This window comes from Lagopus leucura, unplaced genomic scaffold (genome assembly GCF_019238085.1).
Source record: "Lagopus leucura isolate 7727_CA_CO unplaced genomic scaffold, USGS_WTPT01 Super-Scaffold_100015, whole genome shotgun sequence".
NCBI lineage: Eukaryota > Metazoa > Chordata > Aves > Galliformes > Phasianidae > Lagopus > Lagopus leucura.
In genome coordinates, this window is record NW_024962269.1 from 1,643,511 (window position 1) to 1,657,935 (window position 14,425).

The 14,425-nt window shown below is 37.9% G+C and overlaps 1 protein-coding gene across 2 annotated transcripts in view; it reads right to left on the minus strand.

Annotated features, from left to right (window-relative positions):
• The window catches only part of TLN2 (talin 2), a 142,486-nt gene that overhangs the window by 64,757 nt on the left and 63,304 nt on the right, over positions 1-14,425 (minus strand). For both annotated transcript variants that reach the window (XM_042875742.1, XM_042875741.1), the window contains exons 11-20: positions 12,887-13,042; positions 12,097-12,198; positions 9,611-9,687; positions 8,099-8,279; positions 7,279-7,392; positions 6,523-6,631; positions 5,652-5,860; positions 4,847-4,945; positions 3,454-3,621; positions 1,838-2,132 (exon numbers count right to left, since the gene is read on the minus strand). In XM_042875742.1, the coding sequence (XP_042731676.1) occupies positions 1,838-2,132; positions 3,454-3,621; positions 4,847-4,945; positions 5,652-5,860; positions 6,523-6,631; positions 7,279-7,392; positions 8,099-8,279; positions 9,611-9,687; positions 12,097-12,198; positions 12,887-13,042 (1,510 nt within the window). The remainder of the gene's footprint in view (positions 1-1,837; positions 2,133-3,453; positions 3,622-4,846; positions 4,946-5,651; positions 5,861-6,522; positions 6,632-7,278; positions 7,393-8,098; positions 8,280-9,610; positions 9,688-12,096; positions 12,199-12,886; positions 13,043-14,425) is intronic.

Sequence of the window (14,425 nt, forward strand, 5' to 3'; positions counted from 1 at the left end):
ACAAGATGAACATAACGTAACATTTGCTGAAGTATTCTTTTCATTTCAAAAAGGACAGGTAAGTAGTTCACAACCTAGGAGCTTCACAAAGTCTTGATGACAATGCATGTGATGGAAACTGCTACAGGGGACATGCAGAAGAAATGCAGTATTTATATTAGATAACTAGACAAAAAGCAAAATAGAGTATGTCAAGCTCAGGCAGACTCCTGGCACAGTGAAGATTAACAATAATACTCTCAAATTACAGCCTAGATTTCACTCCTATAATAAAAATTACCCCCTCTTGCCTATTCTTTTAGGGCATTCCTTTTGGGAAATTATCTTCTATCTAACAACATAAACTAGACTAAGAGCTCTTTCAGGAAGGATTCAACATTAATAAGGTGTTTCCAGCCAAAACAACAAGGGGTGTTCAGGTCAAAGGTCCAATTCTTTTCAAATTAAAAAAAAAAAATTAGAACGAAAACCAAAGCCATATTTTTTTCAGGTGCAAAGCTAACATGTAAGGCTACAGCATTAAATGTAGAAAATGAAAGTGTAGTAGCTGTTACCAGGTATTTCCCAGTGTCTACTTTTGCAATCAATGTTTTATCCAAACGTCTAACTCAACTCCTACTCCACATTTTCTGCAGTTAACATTCCCTTTAAATGCTTTTTGCTACAGCAAAATCAAGGCCAGCAAATCAAACTTAGGGAATAATCTGATTGGTAGTGATATAGCAGTCCCAAGCCAAACCATCCAGATCATGATTGTAAGGCTATGAGTAATTGGAAACACCACCTGAAATCTGAATGGCTTTTACTAAAATCCAAGTACAGCAAGCATAACAAGATACTTGACTGTGAAAGGAAACATTACCAAGATTATCCTTCATTGCATCCTTCTGTACAGAAGCTGAGTGGTTTATAAATGACATAAAACTTAACACGCTTCATCACACGTATCTACTAATTAGATTCCTTAGGATAACTACAGAACATTACAATCAGTTCTATCAATTTCAATGGGAAGATTAGGAACAGTTTAGTAAGCAATGCATCTTTCAAAAATCTTAATCAGATTTCTCAAAGCTGCTTCTAGGGGCAAAATACACTGAGAACTGAAATTACTTCCCTGCACGAGTTCCGCTAGGAGAGAGTTGTGCAGCTGAAATGAGTTCCTTGAAATAAACACGGGAAATAATCTGAATTTACAGGACGTTTAATTTTTAATTGCCTCATACTGGCAGTACTACAAATAAAAAACTCTGATAGTGAAATACTTAATTTCCCAGCCTTGTGTTCAGATAACACAAAAGAAAAAGCAGACAAAAACCATAAAAATCCCAAGAGATACCACAACTGCTTTTTAAAATTGATGCCAGTTTTAAATATTGCATGAGTTGTATAGATATCAAATAACACTGTCCCTTCTTATTGACAATTATCCCATTTTTAACTATTGAGGTTTCAATTTAATTTCTTACTTCCTTAGTAGAAGGTCATATTGGGTCATTTAAATGTTGCACATCTCAAGGCTGCTGGTTCTAGCAGCTGCACATTTTAGAAACATCGTTAGAATAAGCACTCGGGTATCTGTCTACCTATTCAGAGATGAGAACTTGCTGCACAGTTTTGTTAAGTGAAGCAGTAAAAGAAAACAGGTGGAGTACTGAAGTGACTGGTTAGCACAGCTTTCACTGGTGTTGAAGAATATTCATTCTATCTAGCACAGCTATGTGCATTTCACTGACATAACGTCATGGGTTGAACACCTACCTAGAAGTACAGTACTCTATTTGAAACGTGCACATCTCTGAATCATGAAAAGCTACTATCCATGAGAGAGACTTACCAGCATCCCCCATTGAACTGAAAATACTCTCCGTGACACACATGATGGTATCTGTGGCCTGATCATAGCGTCCAATAGGCTCTCCCCTGCTTGCAAACTGGCGGACATGCTGCAAGAGGTCATTCAGGGCTTGGCTGACAATGCTGGCAGCTGCACTGACCTGCTTCAGTAACTCAGTGTCATCTGTGGCAGCCTGGCAGGCCCTCACACAGTTCTCCACTGAACGGTCCACCAGTTTTCCTGCCTCGATCAGCTGTTCCTGGCATACTGGAGAGCTGATGGTAGGACTCACAACCTGCATGTGGGAGGGAGACAAAGCATTCAGAAAACACCTTATTTGCAAGTTTTCCAATTGCCAGTGAACAAAACATCTATTACATTACTGTTTGCCTCAGATAGAAAACCCTGAAGTTAGTATTTAAACAAGTGATTTCAGACATCTAAATCAGGAATCTAGGCCCTGGAAATTCATTTTCATTTAGGTGTCAAGAAAGGAGGCTGGCTGCCACTTCATTCTACATCTTCAGCAGCCATTGACTTCAGCAAACATGACACAGTGGTTCTGGGTGATAGGCAAGCACTGAGCTCCTCCAAACTAAATGTACATCTGACACACTTCCGTACTCTGCAGTTTCCAAGAAAATGGAAGTTTAATTGGAATTGATTTGTAAAGCCTTCTGATACCAGCCTCTTGTTTGTTTGTTACAGGAGAATACTTGGCACAGACCAAACAGCATTCTACTCATGAAGTTACAAAGACAGGTAATAAATTCTGTAATCTACTGGAAACAATCCTTATTTCATTCAGGCATACCTAGACAACTTCTAGCAATGGCAAAACTGTGTATATCTTCTGAGGAAAAACAGTATGCCGCTGCCTATCTTATTCTGTGCTGAAGAAATTTATAGGCAGTAACAATGCCGAGTCCAAATAATGAAAATTCATACATATTCATTAAAAAGATCCCACAGCCAAAGCAACAAGGTGAAAATATTGAAAATATAATAGTTAAAATGGGCCATTAATTTTATTATGAGCCACCTGGATGTTTCAGAACAGCTGAATACCCATTTACCAACACAATCCTACAGAAGCAGAACCTGCAGATTTCACAAGCAGTTTCTAAAATAAGAACTGTGAATTGCTTTAATTTTTAATGGGAAGCAATTGTTGGCCAAAAGCAATAGCTCTATTAAAACAATTGAGCTACTGCAAAACACAGTAAATACATTTGAAATCAGCATCACTAACTTGATTTTCATTAAGTTTTAGATTATGTGAATTCATTGAAATTTTAGGCTTCAACAGAAAACTTGCACAGCCTCCCCAGGAAGTCTTATTTCTTATACTAATACTTCTGAGGTTTGTCCTTTGCTCATTACCATCAATTGAAGAGATGAGCTATATTATTTATGGAACCTTCTTTGGCAATTATGGCAGCACCTCGCATCCTCTGGGCCACTCTTAGCTACACTTAGGGGAGACTATTTATTTATCAGCAAGTCCGATACCAACCAAGTTTACAACTCTGTATATTGCCTGAGACTACCAGGAATGTACAGAAGGATGCACCCAGACAGATGCTTTGCCACATCATTAACACTGCTAACCTCACCTTGGCACAAGCCACAAGCTGGGAAGTAGAGAGTGCACACTGTGTAGCAGCAGCAATCACTCTGTTCTGCAGGACTGTATCTTCAGCAACCTGTGCTACATTCTTGGCCTTCAACACTAACATAGCAGCAGCATTTGCAACAGCTTTGGCCAGACTCATCAGAACATCCTAGAAAAATAAAGGGAAAACTCAGTCTTATAAACATAAGTATGTGCTTTGCTAATGTAAGATCAAGTCATCTCAAGGTAAACAAAAAAAAAATGCATTAAAACAAAATAATCACTTCAAGAAAGGCAGCAAACGTAGCTATTTCTTAGAAAACTGAACAAAACAATCATAGCTTTATTTTCATCATCAAATTACTGGGCAAGTATGAACCATCAAACTTGAAAACAGCTAGGAGCCCACAAAGAACATGTAACAGTTTGGGACATGGAGCTGTTCATCTTCATCTCTGGAGAATACACTACCAGGACAGAAACATCTGGAGTTTAGCATTAAACGTGCTAAATGTGGTAAAAAGATGAAAACCTCAAGGAGCAAACTGCTAACTCAAGACAGACAGTACTTGAAATTAGTATTAAATTTGAGTACTTAATTGTGGTTAACAGTAGAACTCCATTTTGGAAGATGCCATTTCCAACCAAATTATTTCATAATTTACAAAGTAAAAATATTGCTGATCAAAAATACATGTAACAGGTCTTAATCCCAGAACATTTTTCCCCTTGTATAATAATAGGTTAGTTTCTTGAAGATGAAAAATTAAAACACAAACACTGCAGAAATAGTTCAGAAAATTTCTTCCTGTTTTCCCATTTAAAATGCTACATTTCATATACTTCTTGTTTGTTTGTTTTGTATGGAGCTGTGAAGAGACACTACAGATACACTGATGTGCAGTTTTCATGTGGGAGCAGAAATGGATTTTAATTTCAGAAACTGAAAAAAAAACGGATTTTCATTTTAAGACATGAAGGCATCATAAACCACCCCTCTCCTTACCCATCTACAATTCCTTCATTTACCCAAAGAAGAAAGCAGAGGGTAGGAATATATATAAAACTAGCAGTACAGATGATAAATCTGATGAAAGCTGCAGACAGATTTATTAGCGCATCAAGGGTTTAAAATGGCCTGTAAGTTTTATTTTGCATAAAATACCCTCCAGAGGTCTATCTTTTGCTGTAGAATACTTCCTCTCATTTCTCAATCAAACCTGTTGTTGGCATTGAGTGGGGAAAAAAAAGTTTTTAATGATGCATCTAAGGAGAACAACTTCAAACTGCTAACTATGTGATTAAACAGGCATTATCCTTCGACAATCAATAATTTTAATCACCTTGTAATAAAGCTATGTAGTTCTGACAGTAACAAGCAATCCCTTCTTTACCTGGAACCTTTCATCTGTTTCATTCTCTCCAATCTGTCTCAGTAGCTCTCCACTGGCTTGCCCAATGCTTCCAGCTGCAGTCAAAACTGTCTGTCGAGGCTGGAAAAAGAATGGTGAAATGAATTACTTGAAAGAAAATGAGCTTCACTTAAAACCTTGGATTTCCTCAAGGAATATCTGCATTAGCATGCAATCAACATAACTAAGAAAAATTATACCAATAATTCTTTGGAAAAATCTTCATTTTTCCCTATACACAGCTGGTTTATTTTGGGAGTTTCATCTGCAGAATGTGAGATGAACTTGGGAGATTTTGAATAGTGACTACTGTAATAACTCCTCAGAAAAATAAGGATGGACAGACAATTTGCCAGCTGATCTTAAAGCAGATTTCACATTTCTTCAGAACAAATGCCTGAAGAGACTAAAAGCGAACTAGCTTCAGATTTGAACTGACAACAAACTGATCCAGATATCCTATCCAGGTTAGTACTACTTTCATTTCTGGAAAACTACCAGAGGTTAACCTCTCATTTTATTTGTCAAAGATAACAAACATAGTAAAGAAATAGATCAGAAAAGAGCATCTCTTCATTTCCAGCTGGCCTCAAAATGGACTCTGTGATAGCCAATCCTGAGCCAATGATTTACATTGGCCATGCCTCTGTGGTAACATAATTCTAGAAAGTGGAGAAGTGCTGCACAACAACAGCTGGAAGAGGGGAGTGGGAAAATGTAGAGACATGACCCTGCAGGCACCAAGGTCTATGAAGAAGAAGGGGAGTTCCAGGCACAGCACACTCACCTCTCCTGAAGTAGGCTGAACAGCCTTCAGCAAGTCTGAGACAGCAATGGCCAATGTTCGAGCGGCTTTCAGGAGGTCCTCCCCACTTCCAACTTCATCATCCATGAGAGCAGCAAGCAGTTTCACACCTTTAGACATCTCGGTGAGGTTGGAAGAGATGGTTGTAATTGCACATCCCACAGCAGTGTAGTCAGTGTCAACAGGGTCACCTGTAGAGCAAATATTTTTCATGAGAAGAATGCTTCAGTGGTTACAAAGGAAAGTGAGGCAGCCACCCTGTGCTGTGATCTGGTGAGAGACAGCAGATAGATGTGAAGATGGCCAAACAATGCCTACTAAATAATTTTAGTGTCATTTAAAAACTAAGGCCTGCTATTGTTTTTCCAATCTCTATATGTCTCTTAAATAGAACTACTCTTCATCCAACATTATTTGCCGAAAAGTCCATGGTTTCAGCTGTCTTTTCAATTTCAACCTTCAAAGAACTGACAATAACCCAGTATTAACCCCCTTAAATCACTCAGCTCCTTCAATTTGTAATTTGCTGAAGCAAAAATATTGTCAATAAATATCTACAATCTCTAACAAGTGTTAAACAAGCAATGCTTTTTTGTAGAACATTGCAGAGTGCTCTGCTGAATAAGCAAGCTACGCTTTATTTTCACCAGTGCAGTACTCTCAGCATTAACAATGACAAAACAAAAATCAGAAAATTGGGTAGGTAGCTTGTTTTGCATGTCAATGCACACAGTATTGGACTATTTTGAAGAAAACTTCTCACAAGCTCCCTCGCAGTCAGTCCCTATAAAACTTGAATTGGATTGATAAATAATTTGGAGACTGCAAGCAAGTCCTTCCCTTTGAAATTTACCTGCTGTAAGGTTAACAACAGATGCAGTTCCTGCAGTGATAGCATCAACCTGAGAGTGTATTTCATGTTTTGATTCATCAACTTTGTTCTGAACCCATACTCTTGATGCCTGAAGAGCAAGAACAAAAACCAAGAATGAAGGACTGCAGTAAGGCTGCAACATGAAATCCTGAGTTAATCTCCCATTCCTTCACAAATCTTTAAATGTGAAACAGAGGACAAATACCAAGCCTTTAAGGAGAAAAATGGAAGTAAACACTTTGTATTGCTAAATCTCTAACCACAGAATTCCCATCAACTCAACAGCTCTACTTTTACGGTGAGCACCATAAACAGTGTATCCATGAAAGATTATGACTCTTTACTGACAGTCTCCTATGAATTGCAGCTTCTTGATCTGACCTCCTGAGTTAGCCTGGATCAAAAGTTACAGAATCATATATTATTCTTTTTCATTCGGTCATATTTTTCAAGGTCTAGGAGATGGTTGCACTCACCACAAGTATTGTTAATAGTTTGCCTTTATTTGTATATATGCACATGAAACAAACAGAACCACAAAGTTATGCAAGGATGGCTGCTACAGCCAATCTCAGAAGACTAAAAGTGAGTTGGAGCAGTGTACGTTTATTCCTTACAGCACAAAACATTTAAAAGCTTCAGAGATATCATTTTATCTCTAGGGATAATTACTAAACCGGTCTGTAAACACTTCAAGCATTAACATCTATTTCTATGGAGACTAGAAAAACTCACCATGTCCTGCCCTAGAGGTGGTAGGTTATCAACCTCACTGAGGTCAGCTTGAGCTTGTTGAACAGCATGCATGCTGGTATTGATAGTCCCCATCAGGGCCTGCTGAGCTGAAGTCTGAAAGGCAGAACAAGGAAAATAGCTATGCCATGTTCCAGAGGATACTTCAAGCAGGTGTTACATAGCCATTAAAAGACAGAGCGACAATACTAAGCTAAGATGCAGAGGAGGAGTTAAAGTTCACCAAAACTCCACTCACAGCCCTGATCCTGCCTAAACCATTTTACACTGACACTCCTCTGTACTTGCACGCATTTATAAAACATTAAACTTGCAGCCACCGAGGTCAAACAGCTACACATACTACCCTTCAGTAGTAAATCATGAGCTTAAGTATTGAGTATACTCTCTTAGCCTACTTAAGCTTTTCGATATTCTTAATTTAAATGAGAAAACTCAGCATCAAGCCTCCTATTAAATTTTAAATTGGTAGACTACTGACAAGCTGCATATGAGCATTTTTTCCTAAAACTGTTTACTTTTGACAGTCTTTAAAATGCTTTTTTAAAGCTCCTGAATACTGTATTAACTACTTGGAAGTAAAGAAAAGGCTAGAAAAGCTAGTTTTAAGACAAATGAAGAAGTCATTCAAAATGTATCTAAATACTTCAGGGTTGCTCAAAATACATATTCAGTAAGACAGCCAGTACATCACACTCTACACCACCCCCCTGCTCTTCACGACATGGATAACATCCTGTTTCTAGCTACTTGCAAAACCAACAGGATTCAAATGCAGATACAGAACAAGAAGATTGCTCACAAGAGGGGGCATATGTCCTCTGTGCATCTGACCAATCGTGACCTGCTGCTGAGGAGAAGGCATGATGCCAACATTGAACGTTTCTGGGCCACTGGACCCTGAACGCATAACAGCTGGTAGTGCTACAGAGCCATGCTCTACCTTCCCTGTTCGGTTGAACTGTTGCTGTAAGATGGTAGACCTAAAAGAAAATGTATGAGTGAATAAATAAACAGACAGCTAGATGGACAAGAAAATAAATAAATAAAATAGAAAACTGCAATAAGGAATTACTCATCTCCTGTAAGTCCTGCCAGATGTTCTTCCTTTAGGATTTTAAACTGCATTTCACATCATTTGGAGAAGCTAAAAAATGTCAGTCTTTTCTTCCAACCATTTTCTAATACTTTAGAAAAATACATCTGTAGCTTTCAGCAGATCAAATATTAATAGCACTAATGAGCAAGCAGCAAGGAAAGAAAGTAACGCACACTTCTGGTGTACATGGAACAAAAGCTTTACCTAAGATGTTTCACAGGCAGAATCAGAACAAGGTTTATAGTATAACAGACTGTTCTGTTTCAACTGTGTCAGAGGCTGATCAAAGGAATCACAAATGCTTTGGAGAAGGTTTTTGTGAGCAACCTCTACATTTAGGATAAAAACTAACATAACTCCCTTCTTCACACACATATGCACACAGTACTTGCCAATAATCTGGAAGTCCAGATTATTACTCTACCCTCGTGAGGCCCCATCTGGAGTCCAGGTCTGGGGCTCCCAGCACAACAAAGATGCAGAGTTGTTGGAGAGAGTCCAGAGGAGGGCCACGAAGATGCTCAGAGAGCACCCTCGCTATGAAGACAGGCTGAGGGAGCTGGGCTTTTTTGGCTTAGGGAAGAGAAGACTCCAGGGAGACCTCACTGCAGCCTTCCAAAACTTAGAGAACTTTTAAACAGCAAGGAAGTCATCTTTTTACACAGGCAGACAGTGATAGGACAAGGGGCGATGGTTTTAAACTAAACAAGGGGAGATTTACATTAGATATCGGGGGAAAATTTTCACTGAGAGAGTGGTAAAGTACTGGCACAGGCTGCCCAGAGAAGCCAGGGATGCCCCATAACTGGAGGTACTCAAGGCAAGTTGGATGGGGCCATGGGCAACCTGATCTAGTGCTTGATTTAGTGGGTGGCAACCCCACCTGTGACAGGGTGGTTGATCCTTGAGGTCCTTTTCAAACCAAGCCATTCTATGACTTAGAGCCTGAGCTCCATTGTTCAAGAATCAACTTACCATAAATTGGTACCACTGCTTGTTGCCTTAACAAGCATTTTTACTACAGAAAAACCTACCCTACACAATCCTATCGTGAAGCTAGACTGCAGAATTGCCTGGAGGCAGTTCTCGCTTCTGTTGAGCTACTCTGTAAACAGTTTCTGAAGTGTAATAACTATACTGTATTTTGACTGATGAAAAAAGTTGCCATTACTAATGGATGCAGTGCAAATATTTACTCCTGTTGTACACACTCACTTCTTCGGTGAAACAGACTCTTCCAACATGGTTGATTCCTCATCACCTTCAAGACCAAATCTATCTTTACTTTGTTTCTAGAGGGAAAAAAAAAAACCCACAAAGTTAAACAATATAAGTAGCTTCTTGGCTGCTATCTCTCCAGTATTTTCTTGCCATTTATCAGAAATCTAGTCAAATAAATTGCAGTCTTGTCCAGTGCTGAAAATATGGTTGTTAGGATTTCTCATTTTTGAAAGAATGTGCCAATATAGCTTCCACCTTGGAAGAGGTTAAATTGTCCTTCAGCATCTAAGAGACCAAGTTCTAAGTCCTGGAAGACCAAGTGTACGAAGCGAAAAAGCCGTGTCATCTTTTGACTCAGGATCAGCCAACCAGAACTCAGCTACAAACTACCTTAAGAATCCTGAAATGTCATTATATGGTGCTACCTACCACTAGGAAACACACACCCATAGGAAAGCTGTATTTAACAGGGTACCAAGCTCTTTCACCACAGTTACTTCATATACCTGGACAATCTCAAGATCTGACTTTGAGGAAGGGCTAGGTTTTGTTTGTTTGTTTGTTTTAATTTTATAATGTCAAAAAGGAGGTAAAAGTACACAAAAGCATTAACTTAGTCTAAGCCTCTAGAAAACAAACAGGAAACTATAAAAAGTTACAAAAGCATAGCCTTGTAAAAAGCAGTCTGTTCCCACTGGTAACCTAGTGCAAATACACAGCTTTCTTTCTAACTCGTTAAATGACTTGCACTCCAAATATTCAGAAGGCAAGAGGGAAATACTCCCTAATTTAGAAGCTTTAGGATTCTTAAATACATTTAAGAGGAACTCTTCATGCATATCCACATACGTGCATGCTCAACCTTTCTTCTGAAAAGTCCTTACTGTTTAAGTTTCAATTTATGCATGAAACACTGTACTTCTATTTAATATGATATCTTGCTTCCAGATTAGCAAGAAATAAAAAAAAAAAAAAATTAAATTAAAAAAAAAAAAAAAAAAAAAAAGATTAGAAACCAAGTAAAAGCTACTCAGGTTTAGGATTCTTTGTCAACTTGTGAAAAACAATTTATCACTAAAGCTGCAGTATAAGAGTTTGTGCCATTTATTTTTTTTAAAGGAGCAATAGTTCAGGAGGAAAAAAATGTTACCAATCCACATCAGAATATATGAGCTGAAATAGTCCTAAAGATGCCAAGAATCATTAACATTATGCATCTGAGAGATGAACCATACTTCATAATACGCATCAATGATGCAAGATGGCTCAACAACTGGAAACTGCATGCTTCTCATGTGCACCATGAAGCATCATAGGTATTTACTGCTTAATCTGTTCCAACTTTATCCATTTTTAAACTGGCTTTGTCAGCAGACTGCAAAGAAGAAATCAAAGACTGGAAACGAGTAGAAACATGCACATCTGCTCTATCAGAGACTGCTTTTGTTTGAAATTAAAGAGCAAAGCTACATGTGAAGTTTAAGAGAGTGAGAATTGAGTATTAAACAGTCTGTAGAAGTTTGCTGTTTATTTAACGTATTAAGTCTGAGATTGACAATCCCAAAGAAAACACATTTTGGTATCCAACAACCCTCCTCAAACTCTGATTTCATAACACCTGATGTTACATCCCACACCACGTGAACAAGGGCAACAAATTCCCCTAAGCTACCTTGTTTTCTGTCACTCCTTGGCTATTAAAAATCTGCTAAAGCAAATCATTAAGGTTCAGCCAAACTGCATCAAGTAAAAACTCTGCAAGGAGTAAACAGTGCTAACTGAAGTACTTCAGAGCACAACATTATCTACGTGTGAATATTAATTCTGGAGGTTCAAATCAACCTCTCCTCTCTTACCAGGCACACTTCACAAAAATAAATTTCAAGGCACTCTTCACAGACATCAATTTCCTCCCTCTCTCTGCAGAAAGGAAATTTATATCTTTGCTTTACTGACCCCAGTATTTGATTTGCAGTATGTCAAAAAATGACTTATTTACTCATTTTTGCCAAAATACTTGCTTGGCTTTGATGCAATATATGCAACAGACAAGACAATTATTACACAGTCTTTAACACAGTTTTTAATGCTGATCATTTCTTCCAACTTAATTCATTGCTTCGGTCCATAGCGTGAAAGAGCGAGCTTAAAAGGACTTTTTTTTTTAAACAGTTCCCTGGATATACACCCATAAACAGAAGTTCACCTTCCATATGAAGCTGAACCCAAGCCCAGGTGTGTTGTATTGACTCTGACCCATATTACCACTACAGTTAACAATCTTGATATCTTCCAGAAACAACCACATACAGTGAACTGAAATAGCTTATCATACTTAAACGTAAAAGTAAATAATGCCAAAACACTGGATAGTACTGACTTCTGACTGAGAAAAACTGCAGTTTGCATTCATTCAAGCTTTGGCACTGCTATACAGTGATTTTACAGCATTTTTCCTAGACATCATCCTAATATTATACCTTCTTCAGGATGATATCAATATAACCAGCAATTAACTGAGAGATCTGCTCCCCTTCAGTGGTCTGTACTGAGTAATAGCTTTCCTGATATTCACCAAAATCCTGGAAAAAAAAAAAAAAAACAACTCTTTGAAAATGGTGGATAAATTAATAAACAGTATCAAATGTGAGATAATTCCAATTTTAAAATGGCTTATATGGACACTTGGTTATATCTAACAGTAGATTAAAAAAAACCACTCCAAGACTATATACAGAGGAAGAAGGAGAGAAGGATGTTTTTTATTAGTACTTAAAATAAGATTCTCAAATCCAAATAGCACAAGAGCAGTAGATATTTAGTCTGACTTTGTCAGTCACTGAATGGAAGAGGAAACCTGAGAACTGTATTCCAAAGTATATCACCCATGCCAATGGAAATCATGTCCATTAGAATTCTTTATAATTTATGTTCACAACCTGAAAGCCACAAATTGCATTTTTAATGGTAATCTCCATAAGGGGTTAAGCAGGGGTTAACAATGTTTCTCATAACAGTATTGTTGTTAGTCACAGAACAGATTGAAAGAGTGCTTTTTGGGAAACTGATCCATGTAAAACATCAGAATACAGGCTGACCCTAGGCTCCAAGATGGGCCAACTTATTACTATAGGACTCTGTGGCTCTACTTAATTCTAGAGAATTTCAGATATTAAAAATTATATTAAATAAATTGAGATTGCAAGTCTATCTTCCTTTCCCTATGCCACATAGATTCTTCTCCATTTTGAGGATGCACAGAAAGATTACCAGAGTAAAGCTTTTAGGTGAGGCAGCCCAGCGTTTCACAGTTGTCAGTGGCCATTCCTGCAACACTTCTTTGGTCTTCTCATCCACACGCATCACTGAGTCCTTAGTGACACCCAGCAAACGAGGAACCAGCTTGTTTTTACCTTTCATTTTTTCCTAAACCAGAGTGTAAAAGATTGTTTTCATTAAACTGCAGCATGCCAGAGAAGAAAGGAAAGAAAAAATCACGATGAATACACTGAAAAAGAGAAGCATGCAGATGAAAAAAATTTGAGCTACCAAGCTCCAATTTTTTCCAGCCACAGAAAGTGAAATTTCAAGCAATGCACTAACATCAACAAGTTCTTGTCTTTACTTCATTTTTACCAAGCAGATCAGAATACACTCCATTTTCTGTCTCCTAGTAAATAGAAGCATTTTAAGGAGGAAATCTTTGGAAGTCACTGGAAAAAAAACATGACAGAAGCCTTTCTAGAAAGAAGCCTTCACAAGAGAAACCATATTAGAGAAGCTGAATGGGAAACTAGAAGACTGAGAAGCTGAATTACCATCAATTTTCGCTCTCAGCCTCTCCACTTCTCTACAAAATATCTGGAGAGTCAAAAAAACCAGGAAGGGTGACTGGGATTTACTTGGGCTGTAAGTAAAACGAGATTAGCCATAATTTGTTACATTCTGGATTTAAAATTTTAGTTCTTTTCAATCCACAAGAGCATCCTAACTCACGCCAGCATGACAGGGAAGGGGCCAGAATTAATCAGCATGCTACAAGTTTCTCTGTCTTAATTTACTGGGCATTCCACCTCTTCAGTTTTTTAAGGTAACAGAACATAGAACACAAACAACAATTTGCTAAAAAATCTACAATAAAATAGTAATTTGATGATTCATAATAAACAGCAAGTACTCCAAGATGCCTAATGAGGTACCTATGCTCCGTACAATAGACACTGGCCTATGATACTGAAAATGAACACAGCTTTGGAAAGGGTTGAAAAGACATTTCACAGCCAGGTTGCTAGCTCAACAGCTCCTCTGAAGAGCTGAGACTTTCTTCACTAAAATTAACTAACAAGACATTTTTCCTTAAAAGAAGCAAAAATTATTTCAGAGGATACTCCATGAATATTATAATCCTCTGCTTGTTTTTTCATTCTATTTCCACCTATCCACTTCCACAAAATTTACAGGTGACTCTAGGAAAAGGCAAGGTATTGACATTCAGCTACCTACAATGATTCTTCACTGCGACTGAGGCAACCTAAGAGTGAGAACTTTTTCCTATGCTTAGTCTTCTTTCCTTTATATGTCAGGAGTTACTGGACACTGAAACATTAGTGCTTCAGTCCACCTTTAACAGTAAAGCCTTAGAATCTTGGTATCAATTTGTTTCACCACCTTTAGACCACAGTCCACCTTATTGTAACAACTAAGAAAAATTAATCATGCAACTCATGAAGTTCTTCATCGGATGCATCTTTCAGCATGCAATTCATATTGCTATTAAGTAGAAGCAGCTTTTGAGGTTTTTTTTGTGTG